Here is a 24,426-nt window from a genome sequence, read left to right as displayed (position 1 = left end):
GCGCGCAACGTGCATCTTTGCCGTCTGTGAATATTCTATTCATCGCAAACAAACACTTTTAAAGCGCGCAACGTGCATCTTTGCCGTCTGTGTATATTCTATTCATCGCAAACAAACACTTTTAAAGCGCGCAACGTGCATCTTTGCCGTCTGTGTATATTCTACTAAGTATTCATCGCAAACAAACACTTTTAAAGCGCGCAACGTGCATCTTTGCCGTCTGTGTATATTCTATTCATCGCAAACAAACACTTTTAAAGCGCGCAACGTGCATCTTTGCCGTCTGTGTATATTCTATTCATCGCAAACAAACACTTTTAAAGCGCGCAACGTGCATCTTTGCCGTCTGTGTATATTCTATTCATCGCAAACAAACACTTTGAAAGCGCGCAATGTGCATCTTTGCCGTCTGTGTATATTCTATTCATCGCAAACAAACACTTTTAAAGTGCGCAGCTGGCACCTGTGCAGTCTGTGTATATTCTCGTCATCGCCAACAAACACTTTTAAAGCGCGCAACGTGTATCTTTGCCGTCTGTGTATATTCTATTCATCGCAAACAAACACTTTTAAAGCGCGCAACTGGCATCTTTGCCGTCTGTGTATATTCTGTTCATCGCAAACAAACACTTTTTTAAGCACGCAACTGGCACCTGTGCCGTCTGTGTATATTCTCGTCATCGCAAAAAGGATTTTAGGTGCAGAACAGGCACCTTTACCGTCGTTGTACCTTCAGTTTAACGCAGTCATATTCACAAATAGACTAGCTCCTCCTATTTGTTTTCGCCTTTTTAACAATTACTTAATAATGTTCGTTCAATGTCCAGTTGTACAAATGCATCCATGTTCTTCCTGAATGGAGAACACAGAAACAACGATACGTATCTTTTAATTTGAAATCTATAAATTGAGTCAATCAATTGTTTTGCGTTGTGACTCAAATGTCCTTCAACGTCATTTCTACTCGTTACTTTTCTACCTAAATATTTCTACTTTTCTACTTTAAAATATGCAGAAAGCGCATTGTTGAAGACCGCATTTTAAATGTATCAAACACTACAGTTTTTACTCGCCATGTCAAAGTCGGTTGGTTATCGGCAAATACAAATAAATTTCAATTTGATGCGTTCAGCATAGTTATCCTTGTATGGCACAATTCTCTCAGTAAATGCCTCATAAGCAAGGGTTAGGGACACCGGTCAAATGCGATTGATTCTACTGTACTACGATGGCTACAAGGATCAGCGATAGAGCTGGGTAGCATGAAAAAGATAATTACATGTCTTGCGGTGCTCCCGGTCGTCGTAGAAACCTTTTACATGATATGCAGATTGAGCAAAGCATTAAACCTTTGAAAGTGACCTGATGTAAGTGGTGGAGGTGTTTTGGTGAATAATTCCGGTTGTAAGGCCAAATCTACAGCATTCAATCGAAACTCGCTATGTCGAATTCTTTTATCTCGATATGATGGTTATTTTGAACTTTTTTCAAATGTGTTGGGTTTAGTTTGTAGTTTTTTATTTCGGTTATATCAAATGTTTGTTATCTGGAATAATTTCTCGTGGTCCTAACGAGTTTTGACTGTATTTTTGATACACATTTAAAGACATTCTTACATACATTATTGTTGAAATAATTGGTCTTCATGATATTATATAAATTGATTGCAGATAAATTAGAGCAAAAGAAGCTTATTGTTTTGTTTCATGCATGTAATATTTTCGCTTTGTGTTTATAAAGATGCGCTATATATTCATCACATGCTTAAAAGCATTGTTTGTAAACAAAATGGTTTAAACGCCAACAAATACTTACCTCAATGATAAAGCTGTACCTGCTAGGACTTCCGGGAGACAAATGGCTAACGAATCATAGTGCCAGAAAGCATCTTGTTCGAAAACTTTCTGATAACAATGTTCCGCCAACCAGATAATGCAGATTATTAGTCACAGAAATATCCAGTCAGTCAACAAATACAGCCACAATAGTGACAAACACCACAAGAACATTTCAAACATTTCCATCTTTGACAAACACAGGCAATATGCAATCAATGCCATTTGCTTGCCAGTTTAATCAGCTGTCGGTTACCAAAAACACAAATACGAATTCGCAGCTCAGGCTTCTCATTACACGTCCCATGACGGCTAGAACATCATGTTCGCTGGAAACATTCTTGGTGAAACTTTTTCAACATCAACATCCATGCAGTACAGTGTAAGGCTTCGTCGTAATCATCTGCATGTTGTGAAACTCCATGTACACTAAGAAAAAGCTGCAAAATCATCGTAGAAAGCGACAGCGAATAACTTTAAATCCGTTCACACAATAAAAGTTGACAGACCGATGTAGGTCACATAAACCGCGTAAATGCATTTACTCTCAGTGTGATGTCATCAAATTGTGTACTTATTGGGGGAGGGGGGGGGGGTTAAAATCGTTCGTTATTCATGTTGTTGGATATTTTACTACACAATTTTTATATTTGTGACTTGTTCAGCGCTTTATCAGAATTAAAACTCCATAACTGCTAGCTGTTTTAGTCATTTTCATTTGGAACTATTTATATGGCGCATCGTTGACATTCCACTCTGAGTACTTTGGCTGTCAAACATTTGGTTCAGAAGCTGGAACTAAATTGGTAATAAAAACACCGTTTTAAGCATGTGATAAAAAAGATCTGACACGAGTTGTCATTTTATACAAGATTTTTATTAAACTCGTCCATGAAAGTTGTTTGTAAGCTCGCCAGAGGCTCGCGTACTAACAAATTTCTTAAACTCGTTTAATAAAATCTTGTATTAAATGACAACTCGTGTCAGATCCTATATATATATGTCTGTTTGGTCCTGTTCTGTTCTGTATATTTACAACCACGCTCCCTATTAATTTGTCAACAAAAAAAAATAGATTAAAATTAGAAAAATTAATTTCCGTATCAAGACGTGCTACGGAAATATTTTCGATCTAAACATTCTTAAGTCTGGTTAATGTGTTGGGTAAAAGCTTCTTGCAGAGTGTATAATAGAATACATTGCCTCCGATTTTTTCTCCGAGATAAGTAATACATGTAAATCGATACTAATGCACTGGGAATACTCGAGAAAATTTGACACGAAAAAATAGTGTGCTTTGTGATTATAGAGATGAGCTATATATTCTAAGCTCTGTATACATTTGTCAACAAAAAAACAGACGTCTAATTACAGTAATATTTCTGATCTGAACGTTAAGGTGAATTTGTAGCGTAAAAGCTTTTAGTAGAGCATGATTGTACACATTGCCTCCGATAATCGCTCTGAGATAAGTAACGCATGGAAATCGATATTGATGAACTTTTATTACTTGCTGAAGAATTAACACGAAAAAAGTCTTTAAACACGCCTTTGGCATTTCAATACACCGATATGATTTAATGAACCAGTTCAAAGTCCGAAAACACTCACAATCCCCGGGGTATTTAGACGAACATGCTTGAAAACAAACACAATACCCGGGGTATTTAGACAAACATGCTTGAAAACAATTACAATATCCGGGGTATTTAGACAAACATGCTTGAAAACAATCAATATCCCAGGGGTATTTAGACGAATATGCTTGAAAACAATCAAAATACCCGGGGGTTTTAGACACGCATGGTTATAAACATTCAAACTTCCCGGGGTATTTAGACAAACCTGCTTGAGAACAATCAAGAATCCCGGGGTATTTAGACAAGCGTGCTTGAAAACACACGAACTTCCCGGGGTATTTAAACAAACATGCTTGAAAACACACGAACTTCCCGGGGTATTTAAACAAACATGCTTGAAAACACACGAACTTCCCGGGGTATTTAAACAAACATGCTTGAAAACACACGAACTTCCCGGGGTATTTAAACAAACATGCTTGAAAACACACGAACTTCACGGGGTATTTAAACAAACATGCTTGCAAAAACTCGAAATTAACCGTCTCCGTGGCCTTGAGGTTAAGGCGTCCGCCCACGGAGCGGGAGGTCGTGGGTTCAATCTTGGGCCGCGTCATGCCGAAAGACGTTAAAAGTTGGTACAAGTAGCTCCCTTGCCTGACGCTCGGCATTTAAAGGGTAGTACTTGGAAACGTGGTGTACTCAGTTCTGGTGCAACCCAGAAAGTTGTTTCTCACACCTCAGATAAGTACATCAAATAATTTAACCATGTTAGAAATTCTTATCTTGCCCACGGGTGAATATTAAATGCCCGTATGGAACTACTTTTTATAAACATTCATGCTTGCAAAGACTCGAAATTTCCGAGGTATTAAGACAAACATTCTTGAGTTTTGCCTGATGAAATACTTCATTTAGAGAAAAGAAAACGAGAGAAAATAATAATATATAGCATGTAATGATATACAAAGATGATCTAAGTGTTTTGTAATGAAATATCATGTAAAAACCATGAGCGAGTCCCTTTAAGACACAATTTTACCATGACACTGCTTTCTTAAGCTACCCTATCCTAAAAAATTTGGCATTGAAATCGGAGTCAAGCAAATGCATTTTTTTTCCAGTTAGATTCTACACATGTATGATATCGTACCCATAGTTTACTGGGGATTAATGTCTTACTACGGAAACCTTTCTGATCAAATTACCTCCTGTGCACTGTGATATTTTAAGCCAGCTTTTTAGGGAAAGGCTTGATAATACCGACATATATTGTGATGGATCGTGAGGATGTTTTTGGATAAATATACAACGGATGTAAAAAAAAACATCTAAATGGCTTTTATGTCAGCCGCCAATGTATGCCGTCTCCTTTTAGTCACTAGGACAAATAGTTCATAATACAGTGACACTCTGTTCTGACTGGAATTTGTCTGAATGTTTAATAAAATCTTGTTACTTAGTTGCTTCATAAATGCGACAAATTAATTCATTTAATAATGATTTCTTTTAAGTTATGCACCAGTCAATTTTAACCAAGGGTATACCGGGGATAGCCGGGGAGATGGGTCGTGTTCTTACCTTCCAGTGCCGGGTGAATGCGGTGGTTTTGCCTTCGCGCCAAAAACTAGCGGGTAATGGTTCTTACCTATGGTCCCTGGGGTGCGGGGGCGTTTGGCGGGGATTTAACCAGCAGTTCGTTCCCGCATGGCGAGGATTTTACCCGGGCTTGGCTGGACCTAAAGTCAAATTCCCCGCTATTCCCCGGACCTGGGGGAGGGGGCGTGGTTACAATTGACTGGTGCATTAAGATGGACAATTTATACTATAAAATACGATAGAGTTCAGTTATAAAGGGTAGATTGCATAAGTTTTTCTCTTTCCTCGTAGAGATTACAAGTATTTAGTGATAAACTAATTTTGTAAGTCATTCTATTAACAACCAGGATATAGCAAACATCGAACTTATAAAACAATAGCCTTTTTTGTTTATGTTTTGTAATTATTATTACAAAATACTATTTATATTCTAAGAAAATAAATGTAGATGTTCGTTCTGTATTATTAAAGCATATATCTTTATCCGTTCGGTACCGACATGCGAGTCCAAAGTTTGTTCTTGGCTGTGACTTTGGTTCCGGATATTACTATAATACAAAATCATTAATCACTGTGCATAGGAAAATTGCAAACTCCACGCAGAGTTACTTCCCTGACAGTACAGTGTTCACTGCCACCATTCAAATCACGTGACCATAGATATGTAAGGTATCATATCGGTCAAGACTGTAAGTAATTTGTTATTTTTAATTTTAAATATTTTTTTGGATTTTAACCTAAATACACCTTAAATAATTGAAATTTAAAAGTATCCATAAAGAGAGAAGAAACACATTTAAAAATAGTAATTATATCGCTGAAATCCAGCTATATTCGCTTATTGCTGCAGATATCTGTTCTGTGTGTCAGGGGAGATCACTGCGTAGGGGATTTGGGACATTGGGCATTCACCAGTTGTTGCTAGCCACTCAGAGGAAACACTGAATACGTGAATGTTTGGAATTGTTATTATATAACTATATATAAAGACCCTCGCTTATTTGCACTACTATATTGTGTTTCTTTGTTTATTAAACTTAAGGGATAGGTAATAAATGGTTTATGTTTGCAATAAAATGAAATTGACTTTAACATGTCTCTGTTCCATTATGATCAGTGAATTTTGAATCCATAGTTTGACATTTGTAGCTGAAGTTTCATTTACATAATTGATAAATGTAATTTGAACGTGTGATTTAAAGATCTCTTTATGAGAATTATTAATCAACGTATTTACTTTATTTCATGATTTATCACGTTTCATCCCAATCTGCAATTTTCTTGAAAGGAAACGTTAATAAATAAGAAATAATATATCTCCGCATTATATTCGTTTATTTATGATATTTTACCATACAAGCCACTTATCTTCATAAGTTGATTGTATCATCCTTGAACATTCGGAAATCATTAAACGTTTTCGTTTTAGTATGATTAAAATTGACAACATTTGCCCCAACATCATGAAAATACTTAAGACAAATCTCTAACTCAATCTCAACTCATTTTACCATAGAACATCAAACTGTATTGAAAAAAATGTATGTTTTTATACATTTTAAACCACATTCTATCATGGAATATGTTGATTGAAACCTTTGGTCTATATTCTAATTTAAAAAATATTCTACAGCCAAAAATGTACTTGAGTACAGTTCATTGCCTTTTAACAATTACTCTAGTCTATTGTTTAGCTCTGTTTTCAAAAAGTATAAAAACATGCAAGATTTTGAACAACATTATGCTTTTATGTGATAAAATGAGTTGAGATTGAGGTTGTAATTTGACTTAAGTATTTTCGTGATATTGGGGCCAGCGCCCGTATTCATAAAACATCTTAATTCATTGCATAACTAAGTGTCACTCTTATGATATGATAACTTAATAACATCTTAAATTCTTTATTTTCGAATATTTTTTTCCCTAATTTATTTTTATGTTAAAATCACTTATATTTTCTTTTAATTTGACTATGTTAATTTTAGAAATTCGACTTAAGCTTCAGAACTTTATTAAGAACAAAATACTTAAGTCAAACCTCAATCTCAGTCTTAAGTCATTTTATCACATAACAACATTAAATGAATGAAAATTGTACATAATTTACCCTTTTTATAACCGTATTCCCCAAAAGATTAAATATGTTGATAAAAATATGAGAGCAAAAATTTTCCTTCAGGTCCCATTTATAAGTTTTGAATGATGTGCTGAACAAATATTTCTTTTAAGAATATTGCAAAACTATAATAACCAACATAATGCACAAGGGATTGTGCTTATAAAAATAGTAATAATTTGTAATATTTAATAATGTTATACTGTAATGTGGAAAAACATAATTGAGAATAAGATTGAGATTTGACTTGAGTATTTTCTTGACATTTGAGCCAAGGGCTTATACCAATTAAGAACATAGTCTGTTTAAGCCGTAAATTAAAACTATATTATGTTGTGTTTATATGCCGACATTTGTCCTTGGGGCAACCTCACCCCCATTCGGTGGGAAAATATACCGACGTATGCACATTTGCTCTTGGGGATTATTTTGGGACGCATTTGTATTGCAATAAAGAAAATTTACTAGTTTTTCTAAAATGCCAAAAGTTTGTATTGAAACGTGCATAAGAAATGAGGATGAAACTAATATTTCCAACCTATGATATAGATATCTGTATTTAATACCTGTCATATTCACTCGGTGATATTGTGTTGCAATAAAGTATGAAAATGATACGGAATTCCGTGTGTCTTTCAAAGAAATGGTCATACTGTCAGAAAATATTTAAACTGCACCTTTTATTTTTTTCTTTCAATCTAAAACTAGAATACATAAGAACCAATGATGTGTTTTTGAAGATAAAATAGGTGTGCAATTGCTTAAATAGTTTAGCACTCAATTGTGAAAGCATAGGTTTTTTTAAAGAAATATTAAAAAGGATCTTATACTGACATTGAAAAGAGACATATACTAACTTTGGTTCTAAGTTATGCACCAGTCAATTGTAACCACGCCCCCCCCCCCCAGGTCCGTGGGTTTACCGGGGATAGCCGGGGAAAAGGGCCTTACCTAGGGTCCCTGGGGAGCGGGGGCATTTGACGGGGATTTTACCAGCAGTTCCTCCCCGGTACTGGTGCATTACATTGAATGAAAATGCAGATATAACCTTTCGGCTTTCAACCGTCAATATGGTTATTAAGAGTTGTTACTATTTCCTAACCTCTCCTTGCCAAGTATGCGTGTAGATTATTATTATGATGGAAGAAATTGCTTGATGACCTGACTTTTCTATTTCCCATAATTCAGTTTCAGATATTGCCACGGATTGTGCTCTACATAATTGGGTTAGTATTTTCCTAATGGTGTCAAGACGGGCGAAATAAACAATGGTCGTCAAAATGAAAAGAGATTCGGCAATCTTCGTTAGTGCAAAATTGTCAACGCCTCCTAGCATCGGCATCAGTTGTGTTGTTAAGAATATTGTCTGAAATTAGCACTTACAGTCGAACCCCGTTGGCTCGAACTCCTAGGAACCGACGAAAATACATCGAGCCTCAGAGAATTCGAGGCAAACGGGAAGGGTGTCTTTAAGTAGAAAGAAATCGGTTATTTGCAACTAGTTCGAGCAATCGAGGATATCGAGCCAAGCAAGTTCGAACCAACCGGGTTCGACTGTATCTGTATCTCCGATGTACAATTATTACAATTCCGGATGCCTTGTGGTACCATGTAGAAAAAAGTAATAATGAAAACGTTATATCAAAACAAAATACAGTCGAATACCATTGGTTTGAACTCGCTTAACTCGAAATCTTTGTTGGCTCGCACTGGATGTAAAGGTCCGATTTATTTATACTGAATGTAAGCACTCCCGCTTGGCTCGAGTTGTTCGAGGCTCGAGGTATTTCCACCGGTCCTTTGAGCTCGAGCCAACGAGATTCGACTGTTAATCAAACAGGATTAAGTACCTTGAAAATTTCCCAAACGGATAATTTCATGTATCATTTAAGTTGAAATAGTAAACAAAAGACACGACAACTAATTTCTAATGTATTTTCGGTCATTTAGTTTCCATTTTAGTAATAACACGAACAAATAAACCATTATATTTCCATGGTAATATATAAGCACTACCCATTATATTAATCCAAACATCGTTGCAAACTAGTCAAAGGTACCTTGTGGAATACTTATCCAGTTTTATACCATTGGCTGCCGTTTTTTTTTTTGGTTTGTCTGTCAAGTATCAACTAAATTTCGAAATTGATACCTTTGTCATTTCGGAGATCTAGCGAATTTCATACTTCCAGTTTTCCTAAAATAACGTTAAACGAAGTTGTTTGTCACGATACGAGTTGTACATAAACGTTATGAAACCTCTACCTTTATTAATAATTTATTCATTTAATGACTAATCAATGCACAGTTAAAGAGGCACTCTTACTCACAGATAAGATTTACCACAATTTATAATATTGTTTTAATATTCCAAAAAGGATTAATACATGTTAAAAACAATTATTCTTATGAAGGATACCGAGTTTGATTTGAAAGAAATGAGCATACAAGACGGTCTTTCTACCTTATGAGACTATAGTAGACCACAGTAAATCTTTTAGCATTCACCAATCATTTAATATTTGCGCATTCTGCTATTAAATACACGGTTACAATCATGCTATCAGTAATTGCTATTTTCCATCATTCAGTAAGTAGTTCAAGGTTTATCACTCAATTTTATGTTTGTTATTCATGTGTATGTACTGATTTTGAATAAGAGTGTCTCTTTAAGGGCGGTATGTTTATACATTTAGTTGATGTGAATATGTTCAGCAATTACATATCACCGCCCATTGTAAACATCGAATGCAACCTTAAATCGAAATTTTGGTCATAAAACACTACATGTACATTTTAACTTCCCTGGCCTGTTTTAAGTCCAAGAATACCCGTAATACTTGTATTGACTTAAAAAATGGTGCGTAAGTAGAAACGGGGGACAATCTTTTGTAATGATGCATTGCCGGAAATCCTGTGTGTTTGGTATGGAGCGGTATTCGGGTCATATTTACACCTCAACTTCCATTCCTTAAATGAACTGCCTTTCGGCAATTGCGTTCATCAATCGATGAACGCAACATCTTCGGATATGTTCGGATCGTAATTCATTGCATAACAATATACATGAAAGCTATTGATCTTGTTATTGGTTGTATTGTGTCTGCAAGTCCCGTTAAATATAGATCAACATTTTTAAAAGTGTTAGTTTATTATATTTTAAATATATTGGTACCAGAAGGGTTTTAATTTTTCGTTTTAAATTGATTTCAAGTGGTTGATCTTTTCCCGCGTTATTGTGAAGTAATTTAAAATAAATGTTTCCGGTTATAGTCGGGTCGTTCTATTTACAGAATGGGTAAGAACGGATTATTGAAAGGTTCTCTTAAATGAAATGAAGTATTGCGGGGATATGAACGCAATTGGGTTGGTCAAAGTACGCGTAGAGTCCTTCGGACTCCACACACATTGACCAACCCAATTGCGTTCATACCCCGATAATGATATCAACCCCGCAATTCATTCCTTAAATAAACGAAATTGGCAATTTGTTAACATTCTTACTTTATAATCTCTTACAATACATTTTATTCATGCATTGTTATAAAGTGTTAAATCATAATTTACATTTCGTTTTTCATGTGTTTTTAATGGCTATCCAATTTCAAGATGTTACAGACTTTTATATTTAAGTTCAAAAATTGATATTTAATGCATTTTTCTTAAACCGCTAGTAACTGTTTAAGCCATAAAACATTAACTTTCGAACGGAAATAGGTAAATCTACGATCTGATTTTTTGTCAGCAATCTTATATCATTGGTTTGCAGATATTTACGCAAAAAATCTTTCCAAGAAAAAAAATAAAAAAGTTGTAAAAATGGCATATCTGTGAGAGTGCAGCTTTAAGGACAAAATGAGCACAGCAATGAAATAGCAAACACTTTTATTGACAACAACCGAAGTTTGGCGGTAATAAATTTTGATTAGACTTTAGAGAGCAATAACCCTTACATTGCATATATAAAACACTTGTATGACACGTGTAGTAAAATGGTTTTCTGTAAATGAAAATACACAAAAATATAACACTGCACAGTTCCATATGATGGATATTTGTCAAGGTCATGCTGTGATTGTCAGTGTTTAGTTTTATCATAAGTTCATATTCATTAAAAAATGCGCACGATTGCAGATATCAATTATGAATTAATTCACCAAATTCCATATATAATCGGACTTTAAACGCTATGCAATAGCAATTGTCGTCGATATTCTGGGATTCTCTCGTACTCAGGATTTAAATATAACTGTTTTATCTGTGGAACAAATGGTTATACAGATTTAATGTTGATAAAAATAAATCAATCACGTTTTTTTTTGTGATTTCCGAAGATAACATTAAGCACTGGTTAAACACAGTCTAGCTTACTACTCAACCAAATGTATAAGCAAACTTTGTCAGGCAAACAAGTCCTTTGCTTATATTGTCTGATATTTTAACCCCATCACCTTTTCAAAAGTTAGCACTTGTATGCTTTTCGCACATTTTACACCAATCGGAACACCTCGGTCATTATTTAACAGATATCCCGAAGCTTGCCAGAGATGGCCGAATTGTAACGATTGTATTTAAACAGACTGCATTGTATTTGTTTCGAGATCATTACAAACAAATCCAGAGATCTATACAAATACAAAGTATTTTAAACCTTGTCCTTTTCGTTTTCGAGCGTCACTGGCTGGATATATAACTTTATCATAAGTCTGATTATTACATAAATCACAAACGAGAACACACATTGAGCAATAAGCAAATACGCAAAGTACAGCAAGTTCACATGTTCCATCAGGTACCCATACAAAAGCGGCATAAGCATGTTAAAAACGGAGACACCGACAAGGTAGGTAGCTGATATCTTTCCCGTCACGTGCAGAATGCTCTCCGCTGTCCACGTAAATATTGCAGGAAAGATGGCGGACATACTAAGACCTGCAAGAGCGCTACACGTCCATATAAGCCCAACTATGTCATGAATTGAGGCAAAAAGAAATGCTATGAAGGTCAAGGTTAGAACAATCAAGTATACCAGTATCATATTGCTTGGTTTTAAATAGTGCGATATCGGAATGCTAATGAAACGCCCAACAGCAAACGCGCCCCAGAAGACAGACGCGAGGTCAAGGCCTTCTTGTTTAGGCCATTTTAAGTACTCGTCATTGAAAGATGTTATCAAGCTGGAATACCTGCCTTCGGTACATGCGTAAGAACTGATTAGCAGCGTAAGAGCAGACACAAAGAGAACTTTCTTTTTCAATGATAAATCGGGCAAAGTTATTGGAATGTTCTTTTTGCTTAATTCATTGTTTTCCATGAAAGTAGTTATGTAAGTATTATGGCTTCCTGACAAGCAATACAGAATTAAAAAGGGCACAGCAGCGGATAAAGACCCAATCCCAACTATCAAATACGTCCAATGAATATGTGTTTCCCCGTAAATGTCGACACACGTTTTTTCTGTTGTGTTGTTGTATGTTTCGTTTGTCGGCACGCATGTCACAGGAGCCACGAACGGTTTTGCTGTCTGTGGACCGATGAAGCCGCCGGCACTGAAGCCGAAGTGGATACTCTGCATGTAGGGGGCGGCCTGAACCCCCCAGATCGAGGCAATATGCGAGTTGCCACCTGCAAAATCGTTCGAAACTGATAAGACATGAAACCCCAGATATAGGCAATATATGAGCTGCCACCTGCAAGATCGTTCAAAACTGATAAGACGTATAACTCCCCATATAGAGAAAATGTGCCAGTTGCCACCTGCAAAATCGTTCAAAACTTTTTAGACGTATAGCTCCCCAAATACTGGCAATGTGCGAGCTGTCAACTGCAAAATCGTTCAAAACTTTTAGGACGTACAACTCCCCAGATAGAGACAATGTACGTGCCACCTGCAAAATCATTCAAAACAGTTAAGACATGAATCCCCAGATGAAGGCAATGTGTGAGCTGCTACCTGCAAAATCGTTCAAAACGTTTTAGACGTACAATTCCCAAGGTAGAGGCAATGTGCGAGCTGCCACCTGCAAAATCGTTCAAAACTTTTAAGACGTACAACTCCCAAGGTAGAGGCAATGTGCGAGCTGCCACCTGCAAAATCGTTCAAAACTTTTAAGACGTACAAATCCCAAGGTAGAGGCAAGGTGCGAGCTGCCACCTGAAAAATCGTTCTAAACTTTTAAGACGTACAAATCCCAAGGTAGAGGCAATTTGCGAGTTGCCACCTGCAAAATCGTTCAAAACTTTTAAGACGTACAAATCCCAAGGTAGAGGCAATGTGCGTGCTGCCACCTGCAAAATCGTTTAAAACGTTTTAGACGTATAACTCCTCAGATAAAGACAATATACGTGCCATCTGCAAAATCATTCAAAACAGTTAAGACATAAATCCCCAGATGAAGGCAATGTGTGAGCTGCTACCTGCAAAATAGTGTTCTGAATTAATATTAGAACGTCATGTTTGGAATTACGATAAAGCCTAAATGTAACAGTTGGATTGAAGTGCATTTTGCTAATCTCTCTAGGTATGTGTCCGTTGATTCAAACAAATATTTTCTTCGAGACTTCTATATTACTACTCTGCAATTGCTCGGGCCAACTGAAATATGTGTGACCTAAATCACGCATTGAACCCGGGAACTCGATATTGTCTAGACACATTCAAGTAGGGATTAAATTTAGGTCATAAGTGACGTAGTGAAAATTAATGTTGCCAAAAGTCAGAATATGTATCAACGACATTAAACTTCGACTAAAATATCGTAGCATACCATACCATTAAAGGGACTAGACACCAGATGATACCATTGCAAGAAAAAAAGAAAATTGTCAAGAATCTTACTTACTGATGTATTACATCACTTTAATAAGACACATGTATCTTTCACATATTTTTCAAAAGCGAAATTAACTTGGTGTGTCTAACACGTGAATCCTCGTAAAAAGGTGTCGGTATATGTATCTGTACTAATCACGGGAACTTCACTTGCTAAATATACACTCGGAAACCAATATTTTAAACGGGTAAACTCAGATGAGACAGCATTAACACAATATTAAAATCGTGTGAAATAATGTATTATCGGCCTCATACTAGTTCGTATTGATAATTCTAAGGCTTATTTTGAGGATATACTGTATTTGCAGATTTTGGCCCCGATTTCTCGAAACTTTTTAAGTCCCTTATAACAGCATTAAGCTAAGCTCACTATTTAAGGTTTACAATAAATTGCGTAATATAACTTTCTTTAAGAATTATCTTTATGATTATCACAATAAACCATTTTTCATTTATCAACATTCAATTAAAGTATGTATTTTGTCTAATTGAAATAAGCTACTTAAGCCTAAGCTTAAACTTAAGAAGTTTCGAGAAATTGGGGCCAGGTGACTAGTCCCTTTAAAACTCATAAGGCCAAAAAAAATGTTTGTTTAGGGTAACCTTCCCAAAAATTTTAGGTACGGTAGGTAGGGATTTTTTTTTTTTTTCAAAATCTGTCGTAAGTTCAGAGTGTTTCCTTGCACATGGCAGTCTTTCATACATTACTGTCATTGCCTGACTTTGTTTTATCATATAAACAATAATTCTGGTCGTCCAATTCGCATTTATCCACCCTTCGTAACTCTCTATTTTTTTTTTGCTCAGAAACTGAAAAAAATAGTTAGGGTCGGCGCATTTTTATAGGTAGGGTCGGGTTACCCGAAACAGACATATTTGTTTTAGGCCTAACGTATACTTACAAACGTCTATTCCTCCGGTGAAGAAACCGCTGACAACGTTTATAACGACCAACCAAGGGAAAGTACTACACCACGGCATGACAGCTATTGCAAAGCCTGACAGAGTTGTGACCGCTACCATCACCAACATGCGGTTAAGTCTGAAATTGACGAGCATGTATACAACGACCATCAATACAAACAAACGACCTAGGGCAGGGCGTTATTCTAGGGCAAGGTGGTGCCTGCAAAGGCTGTTGCTACCATCACCAACATGCGGTTATGTCTGACATTGAAGATCATGTATATAATCCTCCATTCGAACAACAATCATCCAAGGCAGCGCGCTGTACTAGGGCAAAATGGCGCCTGCAAAGACTGACAGTGTTGTCACTGCTACCATCACAGACATGTGGTTTTGTCTAAAATCGGAGAGCATGTATGCAACGATCCTCCATTCGAACAACGAATAGTGGCGACTGCAAAGCCTGACCGAGTTGACACCGCTACCATCATCAACATGCGTTTAAATTTGAAAGTGAAGGGCATTTATACAACGATGCTCCATTCGAAAAATGATCTAGGGCAGGGCGTTATTCTAGGGCAAAGTGGTGCCTGCAAAGGCTGTTGCTTACATTTCCAACATGCGGTTATGTCTGAAATTAAAGAGTATATCACGCCTCCAACATGAATGACGATTATCTAAGGCAGGGCGTTGAATTAGGGCAAAGTTGCGCCTGCATAGCCTGACAAGAGTTGTGACCGCTACCATCACCGACATGCGGTTAAGTCTGAAATTGACGAGCATGTATACATCGACCATCAATACAAACAACGATCTAATGCAGGGCGTTGTTCTATGGCAAAGTGATGCCTGCAAAGGCTGTTGCTACCATTGCCAACATGCGGTTATGTCTGAAATTAAAGAGCATATATCACGCCTCCAACAAAAAAGACGCAATGCCATTGGTTCAGGACTGGTCACGCGGTGACCCCATATTTTTCCATATTTGGTCGCCAAAGTTATATCGTACCAAAATGGCGTCTAATTTCCGATTCCAATGTATATTCCGATGAATAAATGAAACATTTAAACAGGTTGTCGACGTGATATATACGTTATGGGGTTAGTAGGTGACCCAATATGGGATATACGGTGCGCAGGAAACCATATTTGAGTTCGAGGTTCGCTCTCACTCAATATGGCTTCCTTTGCCCCGTATATCCCATATCGGGTCACCAACTAACCCCGTAACTTATAATATTCCCCATACGAACAACGATCATTTAAGTGAGAGCACAATGCCAGTGCATTATACAAGGACGCATCGATGACTATAAATGCAGAAAGACAGAGTTGTCATCCCAGATTTTGTAGTAGGAGGGAAAGTATTTATCACGTCAATATAGATTATCATTGTCATGGTGCCGTGACAGGGCATAGCTGATATTGTAAAGGTTGACAAGGTTAACATCAATCATATTGCAAATAGGCAGTTGTGTCTAAATTTTGACCACGTTCACGAAGATCGCTGAGCACAAGGTCACAGAACAATGCATGGATAATCTTCATCAAGGCATGGAGGAAATACAACAGAGAAAGCTGCCATTGATATTGTCACTAAAAGGCGGTTATGTAATATCTGTCGAACCGGAGGTCAAATACAAAAAAAACCTATCAGTTGCCCGATAGATCTTCCGGTAAATATTGAGAAAGATGTGTCCGGAGAATGTACTTACCTAATCGTATCTTTTCTTATCTTATCTGTAAAACAACAGGTCAATTAAAACTCCAGTCAGATACTCGAAATACTCATCAGTAAATATCTAGAAGACGTGAACAGGGTACCTGTAATGCTTAACTTATTTAACCTGTTAAACAGCAGGTCAACATAAAAGCTACGGTCAGATACACGAAAAACCCTCTAGTAAATATACGGAAAGATGTGTCCAGGGGTCGTATTCATCTTGTCTTATCATATCTTACCTGTCAAACAACAGCCCAAACACAAACGCCCCGGTCATATACCCGATGGACCCTCCGGTAAATATCCAGGACGCCGTGTCCAGGTCTTTGTTGATGATGAGCCGAAGGTCGGGAAACGTGGAGCCCACTACTGACACCACCCAGCCCTGAAATGGACACACCAGTTTAAGCATTGTTGTTGTTGTTGAGAATGTTTCGAGGGTATAATTTCACAAATCTTAAATTAGCAGGCCGATAAAGAAATATTCCTATATTTGAAGTAATACATAATTCCAATATTTGTTAATTAATATTTGCAATGTACAGTAAAAGTTCGCTATGTCGAAGTCGTAGGAACCTCGGAAAATACATTGAGATAACGAACACTTAATTGTTCTGGTAATGTCGATCTTTTTTTCAAAAGTGTTGGGTCAAGTTATACACTTCTTGTATTTCGGTTATATCGAATGTTATCGAACTATTTCCCGAGGTTCTAACGGCTTCTTACTAGTGAGCTTTGACTGTAGTGTGCAATTGTTTTAGTAAGCCTTTAGTTATTTGTTCTTCGCATTGGGAATACTTTCTACCAATCGGAACTCCTCGGTCATTTTCCTGAAAACAACCTCGGATGTATGCCGGTACATCAGTAGATGTAGTTCGTATAAAAAATAATAGTATTCATAAGTAGTTATTTAACGTTTATATTGTATTTATATGTTGAAACTAATTTTAAGAGATGTGTATTAAGGCTTAAAATTCCCAAACGTAAAGTCCGTATCGAAATCACTACGCGATCTACTTACAGCGTAGTTAAATGTAAAGAATTCTGACATTGTAAACCGTCTTTATAAACCTGCAGGCCCCAATTTCTCAAAAGTTCTTAAGCGTTACAAACTTAAGAAGCTTATTTCATTAAGTCAAATTTCTTACTTAATCTTGAGTTTACTAAATAAAAATAAGGTTATTATAATTATCATAGCGATATTTTCTTTTCAAAGTCTAAACACTCTTTAGTATGTAAATATTACTAAAACTATAGAGAACCACAAATGTTGAGTTCAGCTTAATCCTGTTATAAGGAATTGCAAAAATCGGATGAAGAGGTTGTTTTTTCGATGAAAGCTGTGTTACGCCGCATAGCAGCATCGCCGCCTAAACGTGTTTTTTCGTTTATGCGGCGACGCTCAACGCATAAAGCAGAAATTGCTTATATGGGGCGCAACTGTGCCTTTTTGCCACATAAAGAGGATTAATTTATCCATTCATTATAAAACTAAAAAAATAGATTTCTAATATCTTAACAAAAACGATGGTGATGACATTGATGATGATGATGATGATGATGATGATGATGATGATGATGATGATGATGATGATGATGATGATGGTTGTGATGATGTTGTTGTTGATTATGATGATGATTAAGATTAGGGCGTAGCATATAAATGTCATATTGAAAAAATACGGGAAAAGTAGGCAGGCAAATTGGTCAAATTTAAGGTAATATTTTAAAGTTGAGACAAAATTGAAAGTTGAAAATAAATTATTACTGTGAGGATTGTTGGATTTCTGTTGTTTGTCCGTCGTTGACAATTGACTTTTCTAGAAACGTTTGAAATGACGTTGAACGTGCGCTTTGTCAATGGTACATGCCCGTCAGTCTGACAAAAAGGCGAGAATATATGTTACGTCATACGACGATTCAATTTTCTGATTGTCCTAAATGACGGTGTTGTGCGTTGTCGTAACATAATTATATTCCCAACATAAGTCGGGCCAAACGTCATTTCAAACGTTTTCGCAGAAAGATCAATCTTACTAAATCTTGTCAGAATTTACGTCTCTAAATGTCTAGTTCAAAGCTTGGTTAAGTGGACACAAAACACTTAGTCCGATCTTGATGAAACTTTATCAACCACTATTGTACTAGTATGTGTTTTAATTGTTTTATTATGCGGCGAAAGTGTGCCTTTTTGCCACATAAGAAGGTCCTGTTTATGCGTTGAAAATCACCGCATAAACGTGGTCGATTTCGTTTATGCGGCGATGCTGTTATGCGTCGTTACAAAGCGGCCGAGTTTTACCTAATATACTTCCGATGTGGCATTCTTCAAAACGAACAATCTGAACAATCGAGACTATTTAAATTCGACATATAACGTAATGAAAAGAAATAGACAATGACGAATCAATATTTATACTTAAATCGCTCAGATATTTATAAACGTAGTAGATTTACATTTCTTAATAATATTTTGATAAAGTTGCAATGTTTACTTCTATCCAGCTCGAAAGTGCTACTATGTATAATGACGACGTGCAGCTACTTATCAATACTGATCATAATACGTTGGTGGAGACCTTGGGACAGTTTCAAATGAGTAAATAAACCTCAAATCTGTTTGCAGATAAGAAATGTCAAGGCTGGTATGGTAACACATCAACCGTTTAGTATATTGCTAGTCTTCGGTTTGTGCGCATATTACATTCGATATCTAATGTGATATTAATACGTAAATAGTAGTAATACTTCCGCCTTCAAGCAAAAAATATTCGTTTTTAAAATGAAAAAAACTGTTTACGTTGGTCTGTCTCCAAGAGAGGCAAGTGGGCTTTGTCCGTGAACTAAGGTTGCCCTAATAACATTAGAAAGCACGGTAGGGCAGTATATTGCCAATGAGACTGATCACTTCTTTCACAATCGGTCTAAAATAAATGTTTAAAGATGCACTCTTACTCCCAAATAAGCAGTAGCACAATTAAAATAATCGAAAAGGATGAATAAATATCGAAAGCAATTATGGTTCTTATGAAGGAAACCGTGTTTAATTTAAAAGAAATATACAGAAAACACGGTTTTCTACCTTATGAAACGATAGTTGATCACTGTAAAAAAATATGGACCCACCAATATTTTTGCGTTTTCAACTATTTAATATCCGGTTACAATCTTGTTATAAGTAATCAATATTTTCCATAAAAAATCCTTTTCATTTTGAGGTTTGTTAAATACATTATTTAGTAGGAAGTTAAAGGTTTATCAGTTAAAAGTTATGCTTGTTATCTATGTGTATGTATTGATTTTAAATACGAAAAACGTAAGGAAACTATCAAATTATTACTGAAATAATAATTATTATTATTATTTAATCGATGTGTTGATTCTTACCAGGGTTATGAACATCCAGATAACAAAAAGTGTATGCAGAAAACGAATTCTGTATTCCGAGTCTTTCTTCAAACGTTTCAGCAAAACTGTAAACACATCGAATGGATGTCTGTGCTTCTTATGCTTCGAGTGTGCATGATCATCATGGTGTGTGCGGCTATGTCTAGAATGTCCAATGACTATCTTGACCGTGTTAGCGTCATATGGTTTGTCATGATCGTCGTCTAGGGTTTCGCGCGAACTGTCTTTTTCCAGCTCAACGCCGTCCATATTATTATTGTCTGTTGTTTCCTCTAGAACATTAACTTTGTCCTGATCATGTCTTTCAGCAATATGTTCTTCGCCATTAGCGATTGCACCGGTCTCTTTTTGGTCATTGTTGAAATGTTTTTCTTTTTCATTAGTTTCATCCTTCGCATCTGCAACTAGTTCCTCACCTTCAGTAGCACTAGCAGAAGAGATATTTTCCTCACCACTTGTGGCGTCTAGGCTGTATTTAAAAGATACTCCATTTTGTCCGCTTTCCAGTACATCCGAACTTAAACGGTCTTTTTCCATTTTCGAATTTGAAACTAGTTATTGCTAATCAATACGTCCATGTTTTGATGCGTAATGATTCTCTTAAATAGGATTATAACTTTCTAAAGAAATACAGCTAGTTAAGTATGATGTCCTTATTTGATACCATATTTCAGTATTAAGCTCTAAAAGTTTATATGCCGTAGTTTATATCTCTTTTGAAATGTTATCTGAAAGCTAGAGTTCATGCAGACTAGATTGTTTATTCGCCTTGGGTATATACACTACGAAGGTATTCTTTCGTATTTAGGATGGCATTCTACCGTGAAATGAAAACGGATATTTAAAGTACATTATGCAAATTAATCCAAACGACATATTTACTGACCCAAAGGTTAACCAAAACAATATATCGACAAACAATGTATTTACGTGTATGTGTAGGTATTTGTTTATTTCAATGTACTTTCAAAAAACAATCGATCCCATCAGACCGAAAATGAGTTAGACTTATTTATGTTAAACCCTAAATATTTGTTATAGGGGAAACTAGAAACGTTTAACGCGGTGTTATTTTAACGATGCTCGACTTTACATTGACAGTAAAATGGGTAAAGAAAAAACTGAGTTTTGTTTAAAGATGTACTCTTACTTCCAAATAAGATTTACTACAATTAATACAATTGTTTTAATATACCAAAAAAAGATGAATAAATGTCGAAAACAATGGTTCTGATGAGGTGCAAATAAACACGGTATTCTAAATTCTACCTAAAGGAAACGATAGAAGCATTCACCAATCATTTAATATTTGTGCGTTTTCAGCTCTTAAATACACGGTTACTATCTTGTTATCAGTCATAAATATTTTCCATAAATGCATTATTTAGTAAGTAGTAAAAGGTTTAACACCCCAAAATTATGTTTGTTATACATGTGTATGTATTGACTTTGAATAAGAGTTTCACTTAAACTTCTTGGGGGCCTTATCTTGAATTCTCTCTATATTCTTTATGTTCAACACTATCAATAAAGAACATACAAGTCATGATAAACATAGCAACTTTTGTATTCATTCCAAAAGCGTTAACGTTTTATATTACTTCAAGCGCAAAACATACTCGATAGCGCCACCACTAGGGCAACAGCGCCACCACTTTTATAAATATGTGCATTTTTTCCTTTTTAAGAAGTGCTTATTAGTTTTGTTGTGTTCCGGCATAGGTAATATACATAATAGTTATGTTTGCATGCGTGATAATGTTCTTACGGGGTGTGTAAGCACCGAAATGTACTTGCTATGCAATCAGATCTCAAAATATGCACAAGTCCGATTCGGGAAGAAAGCTCCTGGCACCACAGTTTGCACAATATTGAAACGAAATAGTAACCAGCCTACAGTAGAAGTGTTCTTACACGGTACCACATTCTCCGATTTTCGAAATATGTTCGTTAAATGAAATTATCAAATAAAATGTAAATCATACTCACGTTTGTTCGTGTAAACATAGGCCACAGCTCCACCACGGAAGTGTCGACAGCTCTTTTTCTTTGCACCACCATAAAGTGGTGGAGCTGGCGTTTAGAGGCCGTGATATAAAATATAGAGAGACGTTTAGAGGCTGTGTAATTGCACAGGTTTCCTGTATATTGGTTTATTGGCTTAGGGCCATTTAGGGTCCAATATTATAATGGAACCTCCAAAACTGCACAGCAGTATACTCAGATTGGAGATCTGATAAGAATGCACCAGGTAATTAGATTAAGATCAATACATAAAGAGACATGTGAAAGAATCAACTTGCAATATCGCAATTGCATGCATCCTAAAACAATCTAATGACTATTATATGATAGCGTATATATTTGGGGTGTAAGTTCATTTAATATCGGACTCGGGCAAGGCCCATTCGGCGTTTGTTCCGATAAGTTTGTTAGTCATATTAGGTTTTTGGTGCAAAGGGAACATACAGAATGTAGCCCTTTTTAGACCTACTGGGTTCTTAACGTGTAGTAGCGTATAACACTTTCATACGGGACCCCATTTAACGTCCCTCCCGGAAGACGATTAGTATTTTTAGTGGTGCGGCGGGGAAACAAACCTGTGACCTCTGGATTGATTGTCAAAAGTGTTACTACAAGACCACGGATCCACCACGCGTTATATAATGTAGAATGATAAATCTATATAGTATCACTTAATGGTACAATTATTAGTGGATGAATGAAAATCGAGTTGTGTAAATAGGACGTATGGTGCGGTTTAAAACTGTGCGAACTTAAGTACAACTGTATCTAAATACGTTCATAAGATTGCAACGTTAAAAAGAATTTGAATGCACGCTGAAGAATCATAAATTCATCTTGGTTAGGAACCGTGGTCGTGGGGAATATAATGATACCTGTTTATTATTACGCAGAAAATGGAAATGTGCTGACTAAAAGACCCCGCCTTACATTATTACTATAAAAGGAGCCAATACTGGGTTTCTTTTAATCAAGTTTACACTAGCAACGTTCGTATATCCTAGAACATGTAAGTTTGAAAGTTATTGTTATGAAACTTATCGATTACAGTTTTGGGCCACTAAAAAAATATTTTTATTCGATTCTTAATGCCTTGGCCAGAATTTAAAGGTAGAATCACGAGTGTCGCGCCTACAGCCTTTCAACGTTTTCATTTATAAAACAAACGTTTTACCAAGGGACTTGATTTGTATCTTCGGAGAGCTGGGGAATTATAGCCAAAGGGTTCCTTAATATAATAATCAAAGTGCTGAATGGGGGGAGAGAGGGGTTTTGAGCTAAAATAGTTTATATGACACTAACATACTGATATGAAAATAGCTCTTGTTTTTATTTCGAAAGTTTCAAATACATATGATCAGCTTGAGGTGGGAAATCTCTAACTACTGGTAAGAATTTAGACAATTATTAATCATTTATCTCACAATTCCAGTACACAGTGTGTGTATACCACGTGATAAATTGCGTCATAAATGCTACGTCGGAAGGCAACATTTTGCTTCGGATAAAGACTTCAAACAAAGATAACTGCACTTTTTCTTCACCATTTTAATGAAACCAAGCGCAGTCTTCGCCGCTTACGGAGCCCCGTCTTCGGTCTTTCACCATAGTTTGATTGAGAGTTTGCTTTCTTAAAACACTTCGACAAACATTTTCACAATATGGCCGTCTGAACCAGCACTGTCAGCACATTATTTGGAAACAGGTTTGCAGAATTGTTTGGTGAAACTAAACACCTTATCAAGCTCCGGTAATAAAACGAAGGCGGGACTCTTTAAGCGATATAGACTGCCATTTGTATCATTTAAAATGGCTCATTGGTGGTGGTGTTAGTAGTTTATACTCCGGGTCCCGGCGTGAGCACATTGAAGGGTCCCAGAGTGACAGTTCAACCACCGCACACCTATCCTGGGCGGTGAACCAGTACTAGGTGCCTTCACTTCTGCAAGGAACTGACAACTTCTGTACATGCCAGGGGCAGTGGTACAGTGCGAATGGTCGTAGAAAGAATTTCATAACCAATCACAACAGAAGTAACCTGGTCCGCCCTGGAATAGAACCAAATGGCTCATTATAACAGTTGTCTTCATTTTAAGCAAAAAGTTGCCCTCCGATGTACCAAATATGACGTAATTTATCACGTGGTATGCACACGTCGCTATAGGCATTGGATAGATGACCAAGGTAGGTCTATCATATAACAACGTGTCATTATAACGTAGGTGTGCGTTATTCGCTTTGTCCATTACGTGATTCTTTTCATTCCGATATCTGGCCGTTTCTGTCCCACCCCATGGTCCGTTATGACTGTGAAGTTTTCAATAAGCATAACGCCCCCACACAGTGACAGAATTTTCACAAGATAAGATATTCGGTAAAAACAGTAGCTGTCACGTTTT

General features: G+C 36.4%; 1 protein-coding gene across 1 annotated transcript; it reads right to left on the bottom strand.

Moving 5' to 3' along the window:
* Positions 1-11,000: 11,000 nt before the first annotated feature.
* LOC128235680 (sodium-dependent glucose transporter 1-like) lies at positions 11,001-20,758 on the bottom strand. Its single transcript, XM_052950518.1, has 4 exons — positions 19,982-20,758; positions 16,834-16,979; positions 14,868-15,007; positions 11,001-12,755 (listed from the first exon to the last, which is right to left on the bottom strand). Exons 1-4 carry the CDS (start codon positions 20,537-20,539, stop codon positions 11,776-11,778), a joined length of 1,824 nt encoding a protein of 607 aa, XP_052806478.1. The 5' UTR covers positions 20,540-20,758; the 3' UTR covers positions 11,001-11,775.
* Positions 20,759-24,426: the final 3,668 nt, after the last annotated feature.

This window comes from Mya arenaria, chromosome 1 (genome assembly GCF_026914265.1).
Source record: "Mya arenaria isolate MELC-2E11 chromosome 1, ASM2691426v1".
In the NCBI taxonomy this organism is placed as follows: domain Eukaryota; kingdom Metazoa; phylum Mollusca; class Bivalvia; order Myida; family Myidae; genus Mya; species Mya arenaria.
This window is presented reverse-complemented; position numbering and strand designations above follow the sequence as displayed.